Genomic DNA, 26,825 nt, shown 5'->3' with positions numbered 1-26,825 from the left:
CAAAAGTAGTCGTAGCGTTTTCACGATGCGACACACGAGCCGGTCTACGTGGCCGTATTTTCAAATGGTCGATCGAATATGCAACAGAAGGCATCGAATGGCTCGTCGAAGTTCGAAAGCATTGAGACAAAGAGGATCGAACGCATTTCCTAGCCGCTTCTAATGTCGGTGTCATGGTCGCTGACGCTTATGTCACGCGACGTCAGCCAGTCGTGTATATTAGCAATGGAATCATTTCCTACGTAATTCATTGAATTGACATCGTACCGTTAGAAGTTTTCCTTTAGGGCAATTTCAACGTCTCGAGGACACACATTTGAAACAATGGTAAAAGGAAAATGCTACAAATGCGTGAAAATTATTCCATTCCGTTAACGAAACGCTCGCAAAACAATCCCATTTATCGTACTAACGTTGAAACAAGATAAAAAGAATGGCAGTTAATTAAATAAAGTTAATGAAATAGCCTTCGATCTATTGTACAACTAATCATAACGCAAAACGAGCTTTCTCATAGCCGTATTCGCAAGGAAACGAGTAATAATCTACGAACGTAACATTTACGTAATTCATTAAAAAGAACGAAACCATTCAATGAATCAATTAACCAACACTTTTACAAACACCGCTATTATTGCGAAATCAAGCGCATTCTATGCAATTCCGAGTACAAATTCGCTCATTTTTATCGTGGATGCAGCAATCTCGATACCAAGAACCAATTAACTAATGACAAAATAATTAAATCACGAATGTATCATTACATATGGGAGCTCGCGGTTCCTCAAGCTATTCGATACATTTCTATTCTATTACTTTCTCACGAAGATGAAAAATTCTCATAGGTAACGTCTTCGCCAATTATTCTACATAATCCTGAAGAAAATTGTTCAAACGTGCAGCATACTTCAGCCCAATACATTAACCCAAGTTAACCTAGGAAATTAAAAAAATGTTAGAAAAGGACTGGTAAAAGCAATCAATTGTGTAGCACGATGTTAATAATGATACACGAAAAAGGAACAAAGAGAATTAGAATATACGATTACACCTCGTGCCTGATTCTAGTCGGCTCGTCGTTGTTGCTGGGCGCATGGAAATATGTACGACAGACATTACGGTGAACGTCAAGTTTACGCAATGTTATTACGTAAGACAGACGGACGTGTCACAATACGACCCGACGTCCCAGAGCTTCAGTTGTACGCACATGTATGTACGCCGTTGGCAATGAATCGGGACATCCGCATCCGCGTTCGTCGTGGGACATCCGTCAAACGTCTCCGCCCAATTTTCATAAAGCCCCTGGTAAATCGATGGGACGTCGGAATGCAAACGTGTGTCACGTGTTGCAACTAGATTCCGCGAGAAATTAGAGTAGAAGTCGGTATTTTTAACTCTCGTGCATGCTATCTCTCGAACGTGCACAGTGGGCATCGGGACAGTTCACTCTCGATAGAATGCATTTAAAGATACATGCATCTGAAAAATGGTATCAATTGTTATCACAGGTGTGCATTGCGAGCGTTGAAACGCGATAAAGTTGATTTTTGTATAAATTATCGAGCCAACGTGTAATAAATGAAAATGTGTGGAATGTTTACGTCATTTGAACAGTATTTTATCTTCGAGTTTAATTTAGATAAAAAGGGTTCTTTTAGACTGATAGAGAAACTACAGTGATTATTTCGAATAGTGATACGTGAATCAGACAGATATATCGAAGAATCACGTATTCCCTTTCGATACACTATTCGACATACACTGCTGATAAGTTTCCTAATAAATTTCTTGAAATTTATCGATATCGTTAATAAACGATAAGTAACTATTAATTATGTACGTATTAATTTATACTTGTCGATTTAGAGATAGTATTCCTTCGTACTTGTGTGTTTATATAATGCAGTTGTTTTGAGAGCATCGTTGACATGTAATGGCGACTCGTTTCTAATTTACGTGTCGCTAGAATAGTGCATCGCGTGACTTCCTTAATTTTAGAAAAGATACGTCGATCTACGTGGAACGGAAAAACCTGCGGAACGATTAAATTCCTCTTTAGCGAGAGCTCGGGTGTATTTTTCTAATTCTGTGAAAAAAATAGATTATGACAATTATAAAACATAACCTTATTCCGGTGAAACGTAAGCTTGTTATAATAAATGAAAAATAAAAAGGAGACATTCCTTGTGAATGTACCACCGACGACGAGTCCTGTTCACGTCTCCGAAGCAGAAGGTTTCATAGGTTAGATTTGGGTTACACGTTCGTGTAAAGGTTAGGATCATATTCGGAAGGTTATAATTGCCTCTGACCATCGATATTTCCAACAGCACCACTTCGTAGGGACATCTGTCGTGAAACGTGATACAAAAGTAAATTCGCGTCGGGTAATTGGCGTAATTTTCTTTTTGCTCGTGTTATGCAAACGACAGATCGAATTACGTAACTGATTGACAGGCGAGCGCGCTTTCTACAGACATTCTGCAGTCGAACAGCGAAGCGAGCAGCGAGCCTAGCGCATCGACGTAATTTCGTCGCGTTAAGATATATTTTTGGATTCACTAGGAAAGGTTGCAGTCGACCTTGAATCCACAATTGCAGAGACCTATCGAATCTAACTATGCGTCGAAGAATTTATGGGAACATACTTCACTCGCGACTCCTTCGTCGAACAATCGTAGAAATTAATGTTTCCCGCAGCGGCCACGGTGTCGCGCGTGTTGCTATTTTTGCGCGTAGCGCCGTCTATGATTCTCAACTAGAACTCGCTTTATGCCCGCAAATTGCCGGTTCGAATATCGATACGGGAATTTAGAGCATCTAAATGAAAACGTCGTTGGAAATGCATCAAACATTTATATAAAGGAATAGAGACGGCTGGGATCGTTTAATTCCGTTGGAAAGTATACGTAGATTCAGTTCGTACCTCCTGTAATGTAAACGAAACACGCGTTACGAGAAAACCAAAATAAAAAGCTAACCTATAAAGATGCCCGTCATGCATATCCAATCGTTTCATTTTCGTGCAATATTCCGCAAAATACCAGAGAGCTATTTCAATCTTCGAATCACAGGATCAGCGATTCTCTATTTGAACCGGGGGGATCATTCAAAAAGGTTGCATCGTCGTGCCACGCGCGACTCGAGTGAAGCCCACGCGCAATGTTCTAGGTCATTCCGTGGCCCACCACCCCTGCCGGCCTAGGAAGTAGGGGGTGGAGGACGGGTGGGCGGGAAAGAAGGAAGGTTGGCCGTCGAGGCTCGCGGGCCTTGACCATCACGCGAATTCGCGTCGAATCTCTATATCTCTCTTCCCCGAGTGTTCGCTGTGGTCCACTTGGAAGGATCGCGACGAAAGAACGGTCGTTGCGGAACTAGAAATAAATCTCCTACCGGTGCATTCTGTGCTATGCACGCGCGCGAACCGCGAGAGCCCGAACGCACACAGTTGCACCGGCTTGCACACGGATATCATTTCGCGCGCGTGCAGTCAGGGCCACGGTGACCTTAACTACCTTCCCCCACCACGGCGGCCGCCGACCGTGCCCCGCCCCGCCGCGCGCCCTGCGACGCTGCATCACCGGTGGCAGCGGATGGTGGGGGGTAAGGGGAGAGGCACGTGCCAGCGGTGACGTCACGCGGTGTGTGCACTGCGACGCGGTGCAACGCCGGCGCCGGTTCTCGCCGCTACGAAGATCTAGGTCCATGCGGAGGCGTGCGTCGCGTTGGCGATATTATTCTGCGCAGACGCACCCTTCTGGTGTGGTACAGGAGAGGGGGGAGGAGTAAGGCGGAACGTGTTATCGTGGCATTGGAATTGATCCGCTGGGACGGAAATCGCAAAAGTTTAGGAAATAAGGGTTACCGATAGGGCAAGAAGTTAGGGAGAGCAGCGAGCGTGATTGATTCCGTGTGACTGTACTGGGTGAATGAAAGTTATTCGTGGAGCACGGTGACTGGAATAGCTCGGAGACCTTCGGATGCAGGGATGGCAGAGTTGCTCGGGTCGTGCGTTGGCGGTGTCGAGATGTTTTTAGTGGAATCCGAGGGATGCCGAGTCGAGGGCAACGATGAATGAAGTATCGCCGCGTTGAGTCGGGAGCGTGTACTCGGTGGATAAGTGTAAACCATCGCGCTCAAAGACCTGTCGTATGTAACCGGTTTTCGAAACTTTATCGATCGATCCGAATTATTCGGAGAAGTAATAAATATTGGACACGAGCAACGTAAAGAACGAGAACTTGACCGGAAACGTCAATATCTTTAAGTGGTCAGCCCATTTCGCTGTATATCTCTAATAAATAGAAATAAAATATTATCAGTCCGGAAAAATTATATATACATGATACTATACACGATTGTGGAATACGGCCACTGGTAATCTACCGTCGAACAGTGCCATCTATAGGCATTGTTCTCTGGCAGATAAAAATGTTATACCCACTTCTGAGATCTGATCGGTCGATCTACTCGAACTATGATATAATCGACCGATATTCTCATCGAATAGTCAATCGACATCGGAATTACCATCTGAATTTTTCCAACGTGTAATTAACGATCTCGTAAAATAACCTCGAAATTGGCCTTGGGTCTGCTCGGCTTCCGCTTCCGGTGGCACGTATTGTTAACGAATTTCGACAAAACGTTAGATCGCTGTTCGATGCATCAAGATAAACGTCAATGTCGTGCGATCGTTTATCAGTCGCGACATTAGCGTCATCGCGGCGAACGTGATTACAGCGAACGTTTTCGAGGAAAGCAGATACAGAGTGCACTCGGTGATACCCTCCGCGCGCCATGATGGGCATGCGTAATAGAATCAGTTATAGAAACGCGTCTATACGTGAACACATATACGTATATATGTGATCGATATTTAATATTTTTTATTTTATTTATCGAAATAGAATACAAAATTTGATTATGCAGAATCGCGAAAATAATATATTTTTATTTTTATTAATATTTTCGCGATTCAATGAAATTTTATCTTCAGCAGATGCCAATAGCGTGGTGTCAGGGTATTTTTAGAGGTCCGATAAAATACAATAATTTATTTCGGAAGAATTATGTAGCCGACGAGGAAAAGAAAAGGACTGGCGAACTTGAACTTGGTCAATCTATTTTTGCGTTCAGTTATATTCTGGTCGTCGCCTTCGCTAGATTACAAATTATGTAATGGACTCTCTAACAATTCGAGTGTCTCTCTTATGCTCCTATATATCTCCCGGAATTGATATACGTATACTCGGATGCGAATTTTTATTTCTCTATTCATTTTCGAATATTTTTATAAAATTTTTATATTATTTTTATAATGAATAAAAAATTATACATGCTTCTAAATAAATAGATAACGAATTATTAAATATATTCGCGTATCCTTAGATTGTTATTGAACAAAATACAATCCCAAATTCCTTCCGATAATTTATTTATTTATTTATTAAAATATACCTTTCGATATACACAAATTAAAACTAAGCCGAAAATCGATATATTCATACGTCAGGTATTTCATAGACTTTTGGTATAAATAGAGCCAATATATTGGTTTTCCAACCCTCGATGGGCCAAAAAATATAAAAGTTTCCAATTTCAAAGATAAAACATTCGCGAGGGTATTCTGCTCTGCTGATTACCATTTCGAACTCGAATTTCGAATATTTCCAACATACATATGTAACTACGAAGCACGTTACATATTTCAAGCTAACAGATACGCGAATTTCCCCTATTTCGAGAATAGTGAACTAAATTTTATTTCAACCCCGACATAATGACTATTATCAACCCCTCCAAGGTTTTATTAAACACGTGACTCGTGTGCCAATTAATTATAACGATAAAATAAAACGAAAATCAAATTTCTCGTATTTTTCCTATTCTTATAAATTTATAATCAAAGAAACAACCTAAACTAAACAAACATAACCTAACACACGAATCACTTTCTCCTCGTTTGCTAATATCTCGTGTCCCCTGTCACAGACTCCTCAAACCTGCAGTTAGTTCGTGGTCCATGGAACTCCTCTGTGATCTCGACGCCATTGTCCCAAGGGTTAATCATAACGCACGAAAAGCTGCAGCGAAGCCAGACCACGCTTCTCCGCCATAACCACTCATTATACCCGCATTGAATTTGAGGGGAACCAAGAGAGAAGCACACGGTCGCAGTCGTTGCATGGATCGACTGGAACGGCACTTCCTGCCGTCCCCTGACCCTACACCCAGTCCATCGAGAGCTTTCCCGCTCACGGGTAGCGATATGTACACGGTGGCAGAGAAGCCGGAGTCTAGCCCAGTAGCGAGGAGAGAATCTAGCCAGCCCGACGACCTTGATCGCCTACCACGCGGATATCTCTTCCCGGGCCGGTCAACTGGGTCAGGTGCGCGGTCCGGAGGAGCACACTTCCACCACAGGTGGTAGTAGCCAGTGAAAGTAGTCGAAAATTATACGCTCGATCGCGGATCTGCCACGCGGCTCCGACTCGAACGGTACCTCGACCGGGTCGCCGGTTCCTCCTCCGTGGAGGAGGCCAGTTGAATGGACAGAAGTCGACTTTGCGGTCGGTGAAAGTAGCAGGAACCTTCGGCTAACTGGGTTACGAACGCTCTCCGTGATCGCCGAGATATATCGGCCTCTTGGCATTTGTCGACGCGGCCTCGTAAAAGGACGGGACGTGATCGAAAGCTGAGCGGTTCGAGTATGCGAGCGATGTGGACGGTGGGCCTTGGACAGAGTGGTTCACAGTATGGCGGGAATTTAGGAGTCGGGTAGCCTTAATTGCGGATCAAACGCATGCGCGGTAGCGGACAGCGATCTTTTTGTAGAAACAGAAATGACTGACGCGCGGTAACTCGGCAGTGGCCTCTGGCGGCGACGCTTGAAACGCGAGGTATCTCGGCAGTGGCCTCTTCCGGCGACGCGTGAAACGCGAAGTATCTCGACAGTGGCCTCTAGCGACAGCGTCTGAAAGGAGGGCTATCTCGCTGTCCGTCTAGTTTACGTTTGGTGGAACGATACGTATGTAGACCTCGATTCGTATCTATCAGTGGTCTTCCTTATGCCCAAACAGAGTTATCACGGAATAAATTACAATTTTTCCTTTGGATATTTTCTAAAGTGTAAAGAATTTGGAGAAAGTTAGGTGGAACCTACTATAGTGACGCACGGTTCAAGGAATGACTATAGAGACTGAAGTGGTGACGTAGTTGGGTTAATTTGAGTGGGACGCTGCTTTGGGCGTTGAGGTTATGTGTTACGGGTGTCAAAATTGAGCGGGATAACCATAGAGAGAGGAAAATTTGCGAGTGGGCGGAGGCTTCGAATATCGAATTTCTGTAGGAACAGATTTCATTCGAGTGGGAGGTAATTTCTACTCTGTGAGAGAGGTTAAGGTCTGCAGCTGTGTGATTTAGACCACTCGACTAATCTCGGGTGCTAAAATCGAGTAAAAAGAGGCACTCGATGATCAAGTTAAAAGTCTTTTTAAGTTATGCTAACGCGTACAGTACAACGTGCAGTGAACCGTGGATAAACGAAGTTTCAAAATATTCTGTTTCTCAATCGCCTCACCAGCAAATTATTTTTATCACCGTATCTACATTATCGATTTATCAAGATGCGATAAGTCACTTCTACCGCAATAAAGATGAACCAACTCACGAGAACCTAACCTAAAATTGACATGCTTACCGGTGACAAGAAATAACCACGAATATAACCTCGTTCCGAGAAGAATTAATTAATAACTCCTCCAAATACACGGATTATAGACACGATACAACGATACGACATTGATACAATTCATGAAATACAAATACACGTGCAATATTACAGAGAAGTTAACCCTTTGCACTCCTGTCGGTCACCGATTATAAAAATTTAGAAGATTTATGATGGATATGGAATATAAAGTAATTTAACATAGTTCCTTCCTAACCTATAATTTAACCTTTAACTTTTCAATTTTCACAAAAATGTCATCGAGTATAAGAGGAAAAAGGTTGCTAATTTCCTAGAAATGCCACGGAATGGAAAGGGTTAGTAAAAGTCACTAGGCAAGACTCACCTGCTCGCTCTCGTAGATGGCGCTGTTCCCAGGTCCATTTTCCACTGGGTCACGGTTCACTTTCGCCCGGATCTGAAAAACCATAAGGGGAGCGGGTTAACGAGAGACAGCATGAGGCCTTCCGTTTCGTCGAGCCCGGTTATTTTCGGACCCGTTCGCACCGATTTTCCCGCCGCGACGCTCGCCGACGCGCGCCTAAGTTTAGAGTGCGGCGATAATACCTCAAGGTTCAACTCGTTAGCCGTCTTACGAAATATCGAAAATCGCCGCGCGTGTTTACATCCTTGGCTCGAACGAGGGTTATGTCATCGGCGCGGACTTGGCGTGTGCGTGAGCCGTCGTCGCCTATGCAACTGCGTGCTTCGTTACTAGCTGGTGAGAAATCACTAGGGGGAATCACTAGAAACTCCTGTCGCGTTTCGTTCCTTTCGTCGGGAAGGAAGAAAAATTCCGATAGCATTACTGAATAATACGTGTCTTTTGAATTATGTGCACGTGTGAATTGTTGATAATTAAACACGGAGAATTTAAGGAAATTTCGATATTTAATAAAAGTGAGGTTATGTGGTCGCGAAGATGGTCCATACTTTCGATTGCGAATTATAATTTTTCTTTATGTATATTTTTCGAAAATAATCACGTTCTTTTGTCCAAAATGGAAACGAAGAGGTTTCGATGATTCGAAGAAAAGGAAAATTAAACATGCATGTACGGTTTCTAGATACTCTATATTCAGTCCTAGCCTCGTTACTTTCGTGTCACACCAAAGTCCTCCACTTTTACTTTATTTCGTTCCCTTCGTCCAGCTTTGTTTAGTATTCCGCGTACAGGCTGTCCGGTTCTTGATAATCGGAGACTTCGAATTTCCTCATCAAATATCGTCGCCTGGAATCACGATTGCGATTTAATCTATTTTATTCCGCCCACTCGGCTTTTTGGCATTCCGACACATACTATCACCGATTCTGTGTAATCCACGCGGCCTAATCAGACAAATTTCCAATTTCCATGTCGGATGGATCGCTTACCAGGAATCTCGATCGTGATTTCATTTGCATCGATCTTTTTCATCGAGTAATGCTCCCTACGTTTTCTTCATGTATCTTTTTTAAATTCTCTCTAAGAATTTTAAGAATTTAAAAAAGAAAATCTTATTTTTCGGATAAAATTTTTTATTTTTATTCGGGAATAAATTAATACTGATTAACATGATGTGTACACTTTAAAAGTATTGTCTTTCTTCGTTAATTATCAATTTTAAAGTAATTATCGAATTTAAAAAGTAAAATCGTTATTTTTGGATAAAATTTTTGTACTTTTATCTAAAATTTTAAAATTTTATTTATTATAAATTAAGAATGATTAAAAATAAATAAATGAAAGGGGTGGGATGAAATATATGAATACTTTCGCGATTTCCATGAGCAATGGGATCGATCGTTAGATAGATGTTAATTCCCTGATAATTCGTAATCCGAATATATCATCGAATTTCTCACGCGAATCGTTTATACTTGTATATTAATTAATCTCCGATGGAAAAGATTTATCGAATTTAATACCCCATTTATCTTCCTGTCGTTTTGTCTCATCAGTTATTCCATTTTGTTCGTTTATTTATCAACTTGATGGCAGAATTCTTTTACCAAAATTTATCTTGAAGTTTATGAGCTAATTTAAGAGTTTCCACAAGTTGCGCGTACTTTACTTAGACGACTATACTTACTTTAATCGCCGAAATACAAAATGTACAAACGAGTGTAGCGAGATCTTTGTACTACAATAGCGTAATGCTGTTGGAAAAATTATTCACCAAGGAAAATTGATCAATCCCCTAACTACCATTTTATCTTCGCGTTGTCGTAAAATTTTTTAACAAAAAGATAATTCGACAATAATCCAGTACTAATAATTAACGTGACAGAATATTAGACAGACAAAAATAGAATTTTAAATGACAAACTACCTCACAATAATTGACAATAATTATAATTTGATTATAAATAAATAAAAATCTCGATCGAAACGAAAGATCAACTTGTTTCCTTTGATAAATAAATCAACGAAAAATTCCTAGTTCGAAACAGTCACTAGACTCTCAGAAGTTACTATATTGCTATTTACCGTGGCAATTATAATTCGATTATAAATAAATAAAAATCTCGACTTAAATTTAAAATAGCAGTAACACAAATTTGGAACCAAAAAATCGACTCGTTCCCTTTCAAAATAAATCGACAAAATATTCCTAATTCGAAACAATAACTAGACTCTTAGAAGTTACTATATATTGCTAGTTATCGTGATAATTATAATTCGATTATAAATAAATAAAATTTCGACTTAAACAAATCTAAAATACCAGTAACACAAATTTGGAAGCAAAAGATCAACTCGTTCCCTTCCAAAATAAATCGACAAAATATTCCTAGTTCGAAATAATCACCAGGCTCTCAGAAGTTACTATATCGCTATTACTATATTTACCGTGACAATCATAATTCGATTATAAATAAATAAAAATCTCGACCTAAACAAATCTAAAATACCAGTGACACAAATTTGGAAGCAAAAGATCAACTCGTTCCCTTCCAAAATAAATCGACAAAATATTCCTAGTTCGAAACAGTCACTAGACGATCAGAAGTTACTATAACGCTATTTACCGTGGCTTAAATAACCAGAAAACTCCCCAACCCTGATATCAAGGATTTCTCACTGCAAATAACGATTCCAGCGGGATTCTTTCCGGGTTCACGGCTCGTAAAAATTCAGCCGCGATCGTTCGACGGGTTAACGGTTCGGCTGGATCGTTGGATCGCAGGTGGAGCCACGATGGATCTAAATGAAAATCTAAGCGCGAGATTCTCGATCGCTCGAGCGTGGCAAGGCCAGACCGTTATCAGCGTGTTCTGCATTCAGACATCCTTCGTGCTTTTCTCTTTTTCTTTCCTGTTTTCTTCTCTTTTCCCTTTCCTTTTTTACGATTTGACGCCACAATGAAATCGTTTCGCAACGAAAACGCCGATCGTGACAGCAAATAGCGAAAGAAAAAGAAGAAGTGCTCGTTGATCGATTAATTCCGAGATCGATCTTTTGACACGATCTGTAAGAAATACCGATGTTTGTTTATCTATTATTTACAGCAATTAGATTTACTCAATAAATTATTAAACCTATTATATTATATTTATACTATATTTTATAACCCATTGAATAGATCGGCTATCGATTTTTATAAATCAAATTTAAATTTAAATTATTATTTAATAAAATGAAACGAATAAGAAATAGTTAAAATTGTTCTAATTAATAAATAAAAATTTCTTAATAAATTTATTTTAGGAATTAAAAATTTTTTCGAGTATTATTTAAATCTTTTGACAAGATGAAGAGTAAAAATTATTCGAAATTTCTAAATTCTAAAATTCTAAATATTTTAAATATTAATTTAAGTATTCTAAATATTTCAAATATATGGTATTTGAAATTTGTTATTTGAACAATTTAGTATTCGAGTCTCGTGTTATTCAAATTTCCTTCTACTCCAATGTTTTAAGATTCAACATTAATTCTGAAATATTCAAACCATTCGTTTTGCGAGCGTTTAAGTATTCGAATTATTCACTGCGTCATAGTCGCGTAATCTGAATTTACCTAAAACTATAACGAATAAAATCTTTTAAGTTTATCTATTCATGTGTTCCATTAAATATGCGTTTACTTGACATTTCCCCTCTTTTTTCCTCCTCCTTATCAATACGCGAATATTATAATACAATTCTATTCGAGAAAACGCACGATTGCCATATCTTTATAACCTAGGAAGTGCTTCGTTGCTTACGTAATTATCGTAATTTATCAAATTTTATTGACTCTTCGATTTCACACGTATCGCAGCTTCCTTCGTCGCGTTGTCATAAACGACTTAAGAGGAACGGTGAAAAAAATAGTTTCGAACGTATATTCACTTATTAAGATAACGATAAGGAATAGTTGTGTAACAGAAGATACGTTATGCAAGAAAATCTAATTATCTGACGCGGAGTGCACCAAAACAATTCGAAATAATCGTATTTCGCTCATCATATACAGCGTGCACAGAAGTCGATACCTAACCTCCAATAATTAACCGTTTCGCTATGGCGGCCGTCGCGGGGGCCCTCCCTTACAACGAAGCGTGCCAAAGATGGAAACATAAGATCGTGCAGTCTATTTAGTATTCTGGGCAAAGTCTTACGAAGAAGAAAAAAGAAGAAAAAAAAAGGAAAAATCGGCCATTGTAATAGCATTTGCAATTTTTTGCGAAGAGAGCTAAAGGAAACTTAATTTTTAAGCATTTGTCTTAATTTTTGGCTTAATTTTCGTGGCCGGTGACTATAGTCACCCATCATGTGTAGATGGCGTCTCGTAGTTAGTGACTATACTCCCCTTTCGTGTGTAGATGGCGTCTCGTAGTTGGTGACTATAGTCTCCCTTCGTGTGTAGATGGCGTCTCGTAGTTAGTGACTATAGTCCCCCTTCGCGTGTAAATGGCGTCTCGTAGTTGGTGACTATAGTCACGCGTCGTGTGAAGATGGCGTTCCGTATTTAGTGACTATAGTCTTCCGTCGTGTGTAGATGGCGTCTTGTAGTTGGTGACTATAGTCACGCATCGTGTGTAAATGGCCGTCTCGTAGTTAATGACTAGTCTCCCGTCGTGTGTAGATGGCGTCCCGTAGTTAGTGACTATACTCCCCTTTGGTGCGTAGATGGCGTCTTGTAGTTGGTGACTATACTCACCCACAGTAGCGAAAGGGTTAAAATTCGAATAAAGACATCGCGTTATGTCGAGCTCCATATTCTCGTTGTTAAGAGTTCAACGAGTTTAACAAAATAATTTCAGAATGGAGATAATTCATTTCGTCATGATAGAACGATTTAATAAACATTCGCGATGCCCGTGAAATGTAAATCGTAAATAAAAGCTGTGCAATCTAAACGAGATAAGTGCAAGTCACTGCGATACTTGTTATCTTTCCTTGTAATCCAATTCTTCGTCTTCGGAAGTCACATTTTAGACTTCCAACATCAAAGACCGGTCACAGAATGTCAATTTTTAAAGTTTCGAGATGAGAGACCGGTCACAGAGTGTCAATTTTTAAACATAAGCTGCGAGAGTAGATAATGGAAGACAGCACAAAGCAGACACGTCCTATCTTTTTAAGAATCGCTTTCGTGTCATGTAAAACCTAACCTATTAGACCTATGGTAGGGTGGTCTAACCTCTAAACATATTTTACATTATTCACACTCCGTGGTATATTTTTCTCTGCGGTTTACTTCGCTCTATTTTCTAATGTGATCTATGATCCCAAGAACCATACTCTAAATGCCTAAGACAAAAACCTAACGTCTCATAAGAGACTTACTTATTAGGAATCATAAGGGCATCACTATGTCTAGCAGTTTCACTGAGCTGTACCTCACTTTGTACTTTCTTTATAGATCCAACACTGTAATCTAGGTCCATAAGAATTTTACCTTAAATAGCTAAGATGAGACCCAACTTTAGAGTAGGCTGATCTCCTACGAATATGGTACATGCATCATTCACCAAAACACATCACAACTACACTGTAATCTAAATCGCTAAAAACAACATTACAAACATCTTAGACTGAAACTTGGTCCTAACTTAAGCTAAGTACCTCCAATTATCTCATGTAAGGTATTTATCTAAACGTCACAGTCCACAATATTTTATCAGAAGTCCAATCATTCTTTAATCCTCCTATAGATTTAACATCGCGATATAAGACTCAAGAAATCGCACTCCAAATACGTCAGAATGAAACCAAGTTCTAATTTAAGCACCTCTAACTATCTTATGTATATCACTCATCAAGACATCACAATTCATCCTCCTCTATTCCCTCTATATAAGTCCACCATTGCAATCATGTTCTCAAGAACCCCACTCCTCAGAACACCCAAGGCCAAGACCTATCGCTGATAGCCTAACCTTCTCCAAGCATTCTGGGTATATCACTCATCGAAATATCACAATCCACGATATTTCCTCAGCAATCCAACCACCTCTATCCTCTCTCGATAAATCCACCATCGTAATCACGTTCCCAAGAACCTCACTTCTAAGAACACCCAAGCCCAGGAAGACCAAAACTTATGTCTGACATAGCCTAACCTCCCCCAAGCATTCTGGGTATATAATTCATCTAAAAATCACAATCCACGATATTTCCTTGGCAATCCAATCATCTCTATTTCCTTTGATGGCGTCTTGTAGTTGGTGACTATAGTCACGCATCGTGTGTAAATGGCCGTCTCGTAGTTAATGACTAGTCTCCCGTCGTGTGTAGATGGCGTCCCGTAGTTAGTGACTATACTCCCCTTTGGTGCGTAGATGGCGTCTTGTAGTTGGTGACTATACTCACCCACAGTAGCGAAAGGGTTAAAATTCGAATAAAGACATCGCGTTATGTCGAGCTCCATATTCTCGTTGTTAAGAGTTCAACGAGTTTAACAAAATAATTTCAGAATGGAGATAATTCATTTCGTCATGATAGAACGATTTAATAAACATTCGCGATGCCCGTGAAATGTAAATCGTAAATAAAAGCTGTGCAATCTAAACGAGATAAGTGCAAGTCACTGCGATACTTGTTATCTTTCCTTGTAATCCAATTCTTCGTCTTCGGAAGTCACATTTTAGACTTCCAACATCAAAGACCGGTCACAGAATGTCAATTTTTAAAGTTTCGAGATGAGAGACCGGTCACAGAGTGTCAATTTTTAAACATAAGCTGCGAGAGTAGATAATGGAAGACAGCACAAAGCAGACACGTCCTATCTTTTTAAGAATCGCTTTCGTGTCATGTAAAACCTAACCTATTAGACCTATGGTAGGGTGGTCTAACCTCTAAACATATTTTACATTATTCACACTCCGTGGTATATTTTTCTCTGCGGTTTACTTCGCTCTATTTTCTAATGTGATCTATGATCCCAAGAACCATACTCTAAATGCCTAAGACAAAAACCTAACGTCTCATAAGAGACTTACTTATTAGGAATCATAAGGGCATCACTATGTCTAGCAGTTTCACTGAGCTGTACCTCACTTTGTACTTTCTTTATAGATCCAACACTGTAATCTAGGTCCATAAGAATTTTACCTTAAATAGCTAAGATGAGACCCAACTTTAGAGTAGGCTGATCTCCTACGAATATGGTACATGCATCATTCACCAAAACACATCACAACTACACTGTAATCTAAATCGCTAAAAACAACATTACAAACATCTTAGACTGAAACTTGGTCCTAACTTAAGCTAAGTACCTCCAATTATCTCATGTAAGGTATTTATCTAAACGTCACAGTCCACAATATTTTATCAGAAGTCCAATCATTCTTTAATCCTCCTATAGATTTAACATCGCGATATAAGACTCAAGAAATCGCACTCCAAATACGTCAGAATGAAACCAAGTTCTAATTTAAGCACCTCTAACTATCTTATGTATATCACTCATCAAGACATCACAATTCATCCTCCTCTATTCCCTCTATATAAGTCCACCATTGCAATCATGTTCTCAAGAACCCCACTCCTCAGAACACCCAAGGCCAAGACCTATCGCTGATAGCCTAACCTTCTCCAAGCATTCTGGGTATATCACTCATCGAAATATCACAATCCACGATATTTCCTCAGCAATCCAACCACCTCTATCCTCTCTCGATAAATCCACCATCGTAATCACGTTCCCAAGAACCTCACTTCTAAGAACACCCAAGCCCAGGAAGACCAAAACTTATGTCTGACATAGCCTAACCTCCCACAAGCATTCTGGGTATATAATTCATCTAAAAATCACAATCCACGATATTTCCTCGGCAATCCAATCATCTCTATTTCCTTTTTATATATTCAACATCGTAATCACGTTCCCAGGAACCCTATTCCTAGGTACACCCAAGAGCAAGACCTATGCCTGACACAGCCTAACCTCCCACAAGCATTCTGGGTATATCACTGTTTTAAAAATCACAATCCACGAAATTTCCTCAACAATCCAATCACCTCTATCCCCTCTTTATACATTCAACATCGTAATCACGTTCCCAAGAACCCTACTCCTAGGTTTACCCAAAATCTAAGACCTACGTCTTAGACATAGCCTAACTTTCTACAAGCATTCTGCGTGAACCACTCACCGAAAAATCACAATCCATGACACTTCCTCCACACTGCACCCCGCTCTACGTCTACAAACCCTTTCAGAAGCCAACACCGCGCGAACCCTCGAGTACGACGCCGGTTTGCCCCGGCTGGCGTAGATCAACTCCAGCCTAGGGATCGCATGTGCATCGTGCACCCTGCTTGCCTCGTCGTGTTGTTACGCAACTGGCTTTATCGTTCGCGTTGGCGTTAATTAAATGTGAGCTCTCGAACGCGGAAGGAGCTAAGTTCGAGGAGATAAGTCCGCCACGCCTTATGAGCGATTTAATTGTGCGTTCGCGACCGAGCTGCCGGCGATAACCCTTGGACAACGTTCCAGCATGATCTCCGTGGTTCACGAAAACGATAAAACCGGTCAGAAACGATTCGTGGCACTTATCGGCGCCGCCACAGCCAGGCTTTATGAAAAATCGTCTCTCTGGCTCGGCTAGCTTGACAGAGATTAGGGTCAACAGGGGCCACGGGACTGCCAATGTTCCGCGAGCATTGATCGAACTCGGCGATTTTGGAAGTTATTATATCCCGGGAACGACCAATCGTGTTAATTTCGCGTAATGGACGATCGTGTCGCGGTTCCGAGTGATTCGTAAGGTAATCGGGTAATAGGTCTCGCGGCAATTTCGTGGTAATGACATACCAATTTCGCGCAGCTTATCCTCCCGTGTAATTTATTCGTATCGGTATTTCTTATCGGATCATCGCAATAATGTTTTAATACGATGTAATTTTGTGTAATTAAGAAACATTCGCGTACCCCATACAGGAAGGGGATTTTCGTCGTTCAAAGGGGAATTTAGCTTAAGGTAAAGCGACCTTATGTAATTCATTTTTCCTCGATAATGACCCTCATTTGGTACCTGTTATATTAATATCGAGTAAACGGCGCTGTACCCTCTTGCGATTTTACCATGTTACTTTCCCGTGACATAGCGATTTCTTTTTTTGCGATCGAACAGATTACCGATTGATAAAAATGACTCGCCGCGCGAGTAAAATGTAACCTCTTTGGAATTTGAAATTTAATATCGAGTACTAAATAAGCAATTTGATGATCAAAATTACGTTTATCCGTGATAATAAAATTTGGAAATTTGTCAGCATATAATTCCGAAATAAATTTACATTTATTTCGAAATATAAATGAAATACAAATTTCGAAATTTCTCTCGAACTTAAATTGATCTTTAAATCAGGAATAACGTCCAGTTTTTGGGCCTGAATTTCGAATCGACGAACATGTAAACGAATGTTTGGAAAAAGAAATGGCGGCAATTTTTTTAATCTTATCTCGAAGACTTTGCGAAATTTGATGCAGCTTCCTCGTCACGAAGACTGACGCGCGTCAAGGAGGACTTGATAAGAAAAACGAGTCAGAAAGTAAAAGTAGTGGATGAAAGTGCCGAGTAAAAGTAAACTTTCGAGATTTCGTTGCGAATCCGTTTTTTAAACACGGATCTAGCCAGCTATGGAATATTTCATAAATCCGCCGACGTTCTCGAGAAAGTCGATTATAGACGTGGTCCCAAGATTTCTCAGTTTCCTGACACGTCCGTTATTATTCAGAACACCCGTTATATCCGCAATCTTCTACCCTCTATTTCAGGTATACTCTTTATCTTTAACACGACAGAATACGTTAGCTATTCGCGCGAAAAGACCTAAACTCTGTCAACCGACTTGCCCAAAAGTCCCACTACACGCGAAGCTCAAAATCGGACCTGGTATCCTCGTCAAGGACTAGACTACGAGCCTAAAGAAGAATGAACCTATCTGTCCAATCCACATAAATCCATCCTCGTTAAAAAGAATTCCTGTCTGTATCCCGTAACCCCATAACCAGAGTCCTGTCACTGGCAGCTTCCTTGGAAACAGTCCCCCTCCAGCCCACCTAACGTCTATCTCTAGCAATGACGATTAAGATGACTAATCCCGTATGTCAACCTGTGCCGATAAAGCTTATAAAAGCTCGTCTATAAACGGAAGGAGCGAGGACTGACTCGGTATCTAGGCAGCAAAGCAGCAGCCATAACGACAGATAATTCGCGAAGGCCAAGTTCATCGAGAGACGGATTAGCGAGTGTCGGAAGAACGCGGTGCACTCGAGGTTATCAGATAAGCGGATCCATCCCAGCATCGATGGGAAAAATGGAGATACATGTATATCACTGACCTTCTTCTTGCGCGGGTGCTGCTCCTCGAGGTAATCGGGCACTATACCCTCGTCCAGGGTGGTGATCGAGCCTGGGGTGCTACTGGACGACGAGCCAGAGACGTTATAAGGGTAGTGCTGCTGATTGTGCGAAGGATGAGCGGATGTCGGCCATAGAGAGCCGGTGGTGGGCGCCCCCTCGTCGCTGAGAGGCGGACTAGGGGTGCCACTCCGCCATGAAGCCCCGCTGCTGCTGCTGCTGCTGTTCGACGTGCCACCGACCCCTGGCGAGCCGACTACCATGCCACCACCGCCCCCTCCTCGACCTCCCCAGGAACCTTAGACGTGAAATAGAAGGGATTTTTTTAATTAAACAACCTGATCGATTTGGTAATTGGTTAGTTAGGCGTGTTCACGCGTTTGCAGGTTGGAGGTAGGTTTAAATGGGATTGCGAGCTCCTTGGCAATCTTGTGGATGGAAGATAAGGGTTTTCACAATTAAATAACTTGGTCGATTTGGTGAAGGTGTGTCGCTGGTGTGTGTATGGGTGTGGATATACTGTGCGTTTGGCAGAAGAAGGCACAACGTGTTTACATCCTCATGGCTGAGACTTCCTTGCTCACAGGCAGTGGCTGAAAATTGCCTGAAAACGATGACGAAGATCATCTGTCAATAGTGGTCACTGCCTGTGATCATGGGATATCAGCGGAGTTAGATAGGCATGAGGATGTAAACACGCTGTGCCTTCTTCTCTCGAATGCACAGTACTTGGTTGCGAGTTTAAGGCACGTGTGGGTAGAGATATTTAGACAGTGTTTCTTGTTTGACTTTGGCAATTAGACCAATTTGATTCTATTCGTAAGTGAGTTATTCTGGGGCTCTGCAGTTTTCTGATCACGTGATCTTGTAGTTGCTAACGACACTGTATGATGTTAGAGGTTAGGGGTTTTAGTGGTCGGTGCTTTTATCGAGAATTTTTGTTAATATTTCTAGGGGTAGGAAGGAATATTCTTCAGATTTGCCTTTTAAGTGAAATGTAGGCAAATCGTTCATATTATTAATCCCTTGTTCTATCATTTAAGTTCTGACAAAGCGTGCCATAATCAACAGCACAGTTGATCACGCGGCGAGCCATTTTGTGCGAACGCGGCGAAAAATAAGACATCTGTGAAAATAAACCACGTGCCTGACACGTCTTGTTTAGATTGAGCCATAATTACAAATCACGTCTCTCACCCGTGATACTCGTATTTGGTCCGAGTTGCTTTCCACGAGTCTCGCACGATATTCCATAAAAATTATCGTGGGCTATTATTATCAGTGTCAAAAGTGTTTGGACAATACTTTTCTTTCGCATCTTTGGCAGTTGGCTCAATTAGTCTCTGTTTTCTTGATTTATTTTAGGTCTTCGCGATTTTGTAACGTTTAGAGGTTAGGATTCCTAATGGCCGACGCGCACTGCGCGGTCTAAGAGGGATGATCGTTAAGCGTATAATGTAATATTACGGAGACTCGATTCGTAAGTGGAAAGTAAGTCTTTGGGAGTGGAATCTACGAGAGAAAGTGTTACCCAGTCGTGGATAAACAGCTTATCTGTTAAGCTGCGTACTTATTCGGCAAAGGCCGATGCAGGGCAACGGATAATGGCGGGATCGCATGCTCGCGTGCATTGCATCATCCCGCCATTTTTATACGACTTCGATCCTTCACAGAATTTTTCTTTTTTTTTCTTTTTTTAAACTATAAAACGGAGGAATTAGGATAATCGCTCCAACTATTTTCTGCTATCTATTTCCTTCCTCTTTTATCAACGAATCCGACCACTTTGAAATACTCAAAAAATCGATATTTCTCTGTTTTCTTGTTTCAAATAGCGATTTGAAGTCTCAAAAATAAATTGCAAATGGTTCCAGCCTTTGAAAGAAATTATTTCAAGCAAAAAGAAGAATTACGTTTGGAAACTTTAAACACGTTTTCAAAAACGGTGTGCTAGATACCTCGAGATCTAATCAACCGATTAGATAGGACGTTAAACCCCAAGTGCGTTGAATTTCAGGTTATCCAAGAAGAAGGAAGGAATCGTAGAAAATTGGAGAAGATCGATTAATGAAATCTCGATACGAAGAAATAGAGCAATGCTTCGCTCGTCCATCGAGCTTTGAAAATTTATAATCGACGAGACAGTTGAGCTGATAGATCGTTGCAAATTGACCCGCGATTGGGTGTAATCTCAACGCGAAATTGAGATTAGATAGGACGTCTGTCAGACATTGTGGCAAGGTTGAATTCACGGCCATGTTGCTCGGATATGCGATTGGAATCGCTGGTAATTGCACTTGCAGCATCGATATCGTTGCTTGAACTTAATACACGAAGCATGTTGGATTTGCGAAACGGAGAAACAGGAAGGAACAGCCGGTTACCATTAATTACTATGTTTTCAGTATGACAGCCGAAGCCGAAGATTTTAGTTGCTCAAGGCCACCCTCACGCGTACGGCTTCTCAGCCTGTAGATTAAATGCTACCTATTTTTACCAACTTCCCTCGTATCGTCCCAAGTCCTTTCGTTTTTCAACCCTTTGCAGCTACCCCCACATTCGACACTTTGCCCTAATTCCTTCGTCAAAATATTTATACATTCCACTATTATAATACACACTATCGATATTAACACATGAATCATTTTCAAATTATGTTATATCCAAATACCAAATCTAGATGTTCACCCTCACCCTTATATAACCCCTTCTCAAAAATACCATCCTCTAACTTACATTTGCAATTTTCCATTTTTTCCCATAAATATCTGCCACCCCTTCAAGTAAACTTAAGAATCGATAAACCTCATAAAATAACAGAATATTATAAAAATAAAAATCTAGGAAAATAAGAAAGTCTCGAATAACCTGCATAACGAATCAATCACATCACCAAGTATGTAAATCTCCCTCACCAGTGGCCGATTGAAGCTACTCTTAACTTACCTCTAACTCAGACCCCTGATACCCTGAAACGTCTACTAACTCGGAGCTCGCAAACTCGGATCGTACAAAGATGTTGCAACTAGCTGTTGGCCAGATGATACTGACCGTAATTGTGTTGGCAGTGCAGTGGCAGGGGATTGTGAGGGCTGTGTGGCGAGCACGAGAGCGACATGAGGACCAGCGCCGCGGTGCACTCGTCCATGCAGTCGCCGCGTTCGTTGGTACGGCACCCCTCACGGCCACATCCGTGGGGTATCCTGTCGCTCCAACCACTGTACGACCGCTCGGAGTCGTTACTCGAGCTGGGTCGACGTTTTCTGGATCTGCAACAAACGTAGTTCGTTGATTAGCCGCGATTACTGCAACTGCATCGTAGATGGCATTCGTGAGTTAGAGGTCTGATCTAGGACTGATGTTGGAGTGTCGTAGATGACATTTGGGTTGGGTTTGGATGAGGTATGGTTAGTTCATTTTGGATTTTATTACACTGTTTTTATTGGAGACAGTGAAGTCTTGGGATAATTATTGAATATTTATAAATAGATGACAGCAAGTGCAATTGAATAGCAGGTGGGATTCCTAAGGTGTTTGGGTGTCGTGGGTGACGTTTGGATTGGGTTTGGATGAGGTATGGTTAGTTCATTTTGGATTTTATTTCATTGCTTTTATTGGAGACAGTGAAGGTCAGAAATGATTGGTGAATATTGATAAATAGATGACAGCAAGTGTAATTGAATCCTAGGTGGGATTCGTGAGTAAGAGGCCTAACCTGAGATCGGTGTTGATATTTATAAATTGACAGCAAGTATAATTGAATCGCAGGTAGCATTCGTGAATAAGAGGACTGATCTAGAACTGATGTCGATGTTTATAAATTGACAGCAAGTATAATTGAATCCTAGGTGGGATTCGTGAGTAAGAGGTCTAACCTGAGATCGGTGTTGATATTTATAAATTGACAGCGAGTGTAATTGAATCGCAGGTAGCATTCGTGAATAAGAGGACTGATCTAAAACTAGTGTCGATTTTTATAAACTGACAGCAAGTATAATTGAATCGTAAGCGCAATTCGTGAGTAAGAGGTCTAATCTAGGATCGGTGTTGATATTTATAAATTGACAGCAAGTATAATTGAATCGCAGGTAGCATTCGTGAATAAGAGGACTGATCTAGAACTGATGTCGATGTTTATAAATTGACAGCAAGTATAATTGAATCCTAGGTGGGATTCGTCTATTTTTACCAACTTCCCTCGTATCGTCCCAAGTCCTTTCGTTTTTCAACCCTTTGCAGCTACCCCCACATTCGACACTTTGCCCTAATTCCTTCGTCAAAATATTTATACATTCCACTATTATAATACACACTATCGATATTAACACATGAATCATTTTCAAATTATGTTATATCCAAATACCAAATCTAGATGTTCACCCTCACCCTTATATAACCCCTTCTCAAAAATACCATCCTCTAACTTACATTTGCAATTTTCCATTTTTTCCCATAAATATCTGCCACCCCTTCAAGTAAACTTAAGAATCGATAAACCTCATAAAATAACAGAATATTATAAAAATAAAAATCTAGGAAAATAAGAAAGTCTCGAATAACCTGCATAACGAATCAATCACATCACCAAGTATGTAAATCTCCCTCACCAGTGGCCGATTGAAGCTACTCTTAACTTACCTCTAACTCAGACCCCTGATACCCTGAAACGTCTACTAACTCGGAGCTCGCAAACTCGGATCGTACAAAGATGTTGCAACTAGCTGTTGGCCAGATGATACTGACCGTAATTGTGTTGGCAGTGCAGTGGCAGGGGATTGTGAGGGCTGTGTGGCGAGCACGAGAGCGACATGAGGACCAGCGCCGCGGTGCACTCGTCCATGCAGTCGCCGCGTTCGTTGGTACGGCACCCCTCACGGCCACATCCGTGGGGTATCCTGTCGCTCCAACCACTGTACGACCGCTCGGAGTCGTTACTCGAGCTGGGTCGACGTTTTCTGGATCTGCAACAAACGTAGTTCGTTGATTAGCCGCGATTACTGCAACTGCATCGTAGATGGCATTCGTGAGTTAGAGGTCTGATCTAGGACTGATGTTGGAGTGTCGTAGATGACATTTGGGTTGGGTTTGGATGAGGTATGGTTAGTTCATTTTGGATTTTATTACACTGTTTTTATTGGAGACAGTGAAGTCTTGGGATAATTATTGAATATTTATAAATAGATGACAGCAAGTGCAATTGAATAGCAGGTGGGATTCCTAAGGTGTTTGGGAGTCGTGGGTGACGTTTGGATTGGGTTTGGATGAGGTATGGTTAGTTCATTTTGGATTTTATTTCATTGCTTTTATTGGAGACAGTGAAGGTCAGAAATGATTGGTGAATATTGATAAATAGATGACAGCAAGTGTAATTGAATCCTAGGTGGGATTCGTGAGTAAGAGGCCTAACCTGAGATCGGTGTTGATATTTATAAATTGACAGCAAGTATAATTGAATCGCAGGTAGCATTCGTGAATAAGAGGACTGATCTAGAACTGATGTCGATGTTTATAAATTGACAGCAAGTATAATTGAATCCTAGGTGGGATTCGTGAGTAAGAGGTCTAACCTGAGATCGGTGTTGATATTTATAAATTGACAGCAAGTGTAATTGAATCGCAGGTAGCATTCGTGAATAAGAGGACTGATCTAAAACTGGTGTCGATTTTTATAAACTGACAGCAAGTATAATTGAATCGTAAGTGCAATTCGTGAGTAAGAGGTCTAATCTAGGATCGGGTTGATATTTATAAATTGACAGCAAGTATAAAATTGAATCGCGGGTAGCATTCGTGAATAAGAGGACTGATCTAGAACTGGTGTCGATGTTTATAAGTTGACAGAAAGTATAATTGAATCGTAGGTGCAATTCGTGAGTAAGAGGTCTAATCTAGGATCGGTGTTGATATTTATAAATTGACAGCAAGTATAATTGAATCGCAGGTAGCATTCGTGAATAAGAGGACTGATCTAGAACTGGTGTCGATGTTTATAAGTTGACAGCAAGTATAATTGAATCGCAGATAGCATTCGTGAATAAGAGGACGGATCTAGAACTGGTGTCGATGTTTATAAGTTGACAGCAAGTATAATTGAATCGTAAGTGCAATTCGTGAGTGAGAGGTCTAATCTAGGATCGGTGTTGATATTTATAAGTTGACAGCAAGTATAATTGAATCGCAGGTGGGATTCGTGAGTTAAAGATCTGATCTACAATAGACCTGGTGTTAGAGTATCGTGATGAATGCTTGGGTTGGGTACTTGATTTAGTTGTTTAGGTTAATAAATTAATGAGAGGAAATGTAATTGATCTTTGACTAGTATTATTGAGGCTTGGATAACATGTAATCCAATACTTTGGATACGTTAATATCCAGTGGATATTAGCGAAGAGACATTGGAAACCACGAATGATCAATGAATATTTACAAATTGATGATATTAAATATAAAAAATATATCAAATTCACTATGATGATGCTAAATAGTTATACATAATCAATTCTCAACTCGTGTCTCACTGATGACAGTGAGCCTAACCAAATTCTATAAAACTTAAATATTATCTATATTGCAATATGTAACAATAAATATACAATACCTACAAAGTGATACATGCCTCGATCATGTATCACTTGACGGTATGAAAGTTAATAGTACATTTATCGCAAACAAGGAAGAAGCCATGTGCAGCATTATGTCTCAGGGTCGATATTTCCATACTATGAGCCGGTTTTTTTGCGACATTTACGTCAATGAAATTCCATTGACGCAAACACGTAGACAATATTCTACGTCTCTATGCTCGTCGTGTCAATAATTCCTTTCCGCCCTTGCATAATCACTTAATCTTTCAAACCTAATATTCAAACCTAAACGCTCAATAAGATTAACGACCTTCGATCTTTGCGCGGATTTCATCGCGTAAAAACGGGTCCAAAGACCTGGAAAGCTGTTTTTATACTTGTTACCTAATTCCTGTTTATCAGCTATACTTTCCACGGGGTCAGAGTAATATTTCTCGCAAACATATTTCACGTCTATCAGCAGGATTCGCTACTTCTAGACCAAGTCAGCCGAAGAACCGTGGTATCTACTCTCACAGACCACTGTTCGCGATAACAATTCTTTCGCTCCACCAGCTGCTCGCACCCAGCTTCCTCTGTTAGCCTCTATTCCACTCATGCCGACACGTGGCGGACCGAAAACCGCATGGCAGACGCCATCTTGGAATAAACCAACATAGAACACTTTCAGCCAAGGCTACAGACCTAGGAAACTCTAAAACTCTAAGACTGGACAACCCTCTCATTGTTCCTTTGTTCAAATCTCGTCAGAAAGCTCGGAGCTAGCTGATCATCCAAGTCTAACTATCTGTAGGGGGTCTCCCCTATTCCCACGGTTGTTGAAATCGGATAGTCATAGGTATCCTCCATGTGACGAAAGGAAAAGGAAGGGATGTATTTCGTCCTGGGTCTGCTAGTGGACTCATCGGTAAGGCTACCTAGCAGGGCTTGCTAGTGAACTCATCAATAAGGCTACCTAGCAGGCTAATACGCCAATTTAACATAAGTATAATGCGCCAGAAACTAGATACAATAATATACATATGAAAGAAAACCAAAACATACAAAAGGGTTACAAATGGAAACTTAGACTATGAGATGGATGGCTCCAGCGTGAAGCACTTGCGATTTAAAATCAAACTTAATCTAGCGTGCCTATCGCTACAGGATAATATAAACCTAAGAATTGTTTTATATTAGAATGCGTGTTTGCCTATGTATAGAAAGGCACGAAAACTACACAGCTTTTGGTTTTAGGTGGGTTACGAAGTGGGGATCGACTAGATAAATAAGTAATTAGATAAATAAATAAATAGGAAGAGGTGTGGGACTATCTAGTAGACACTGCCTTAGGCGGGGATACTATTGAAAAGTTTGGAAATTGTATATATAGAAAATGGACGGTGTTTGATGATGGAGGACTTGCGAGAAGTTAGGAATCCATCTGGTGGCGAGGATGAGAACTATACCGCGATAAATCTATTATCCCATGTCCACGCGCGACAAAAAGACCAGTTCCCAGCTAGTACAGCAAATTGACATCGTCAACTCTGTCGATCTCTGTCCCAAGACACGCGAAATGGCAAGTGAACGATCCAATGACGGAGTGAAAACTCAAGAAACGTCTTCAGACCCCGTTCACGTAACCCCACACACGTGACGACGCAACGCGACGAGATTAGTGGATGAACAGGCAGGTTTCGCAACGATGGAGTCTCGTTTTCCCATCAAACGCTCTTTCCC

At 40.8% G+C, this 26,825-nt stretch overlaps 1 protein-coding gene across 2 annotated transcripts in view; it reads right to left on the bottom strand.

Moving 5' to 3' along the window:
- The window catches only part of Glut4EF (Glucose transporter 4 enhancer factor), a 169,723-nt gene that overhangs the window by 38,285 nt on the left and 104,613 nt on the right, over positions 1 to 26,825 (bottom strand). For both annotated transcript variants that reach the window (XR_001890146.1, XM_017898855.1), the window contains exons 3-5: positions 23,263 to 23,480; positions 18,501 to 18,817; positions 8,082 to 8,153 (exon numbers count right to left, since the gene is read on the bottom strand). Coding sequence is in view for 1 of the 2 variants with exons in the window: in XM_017898855.1 (XP_017754344.1) it covers positions 8,082 to 8,153; positions 18,501 to 18,817; positions 23,263 to 23,480 (607 nt within the window). In the remaining variant the exon portion in view is untranslated. The remainder of the gene's footprint in view (positions 1 to 8,081; positions 8,154 to 18,500; positions 18,818 to 23,262; positions 23,481 to 26,825) is intronic.

The sequence above is a fragment of the Eufriesea mexicana genome, unplaced genomic scaffold (assembly GCF_001483705.2).
Source record: "Eufriesea mexicana isolate 0111107269 unplaced genomic scaffold, ASM148370v2 scaffold739, whole genome shotgun sequence".
In the NCBI taxonomy this organism is placed as follows: Eukaryota; Metazoa; Arthropoda; class Insecta; order Hymenoptera; family Apidae; genus Eufriesea; species Eufriesea mexicana.
Note: the sequence above shows the minus strand (reverse complement) of the source record. Positions and strands in the feature narration are given on the sequence as shown.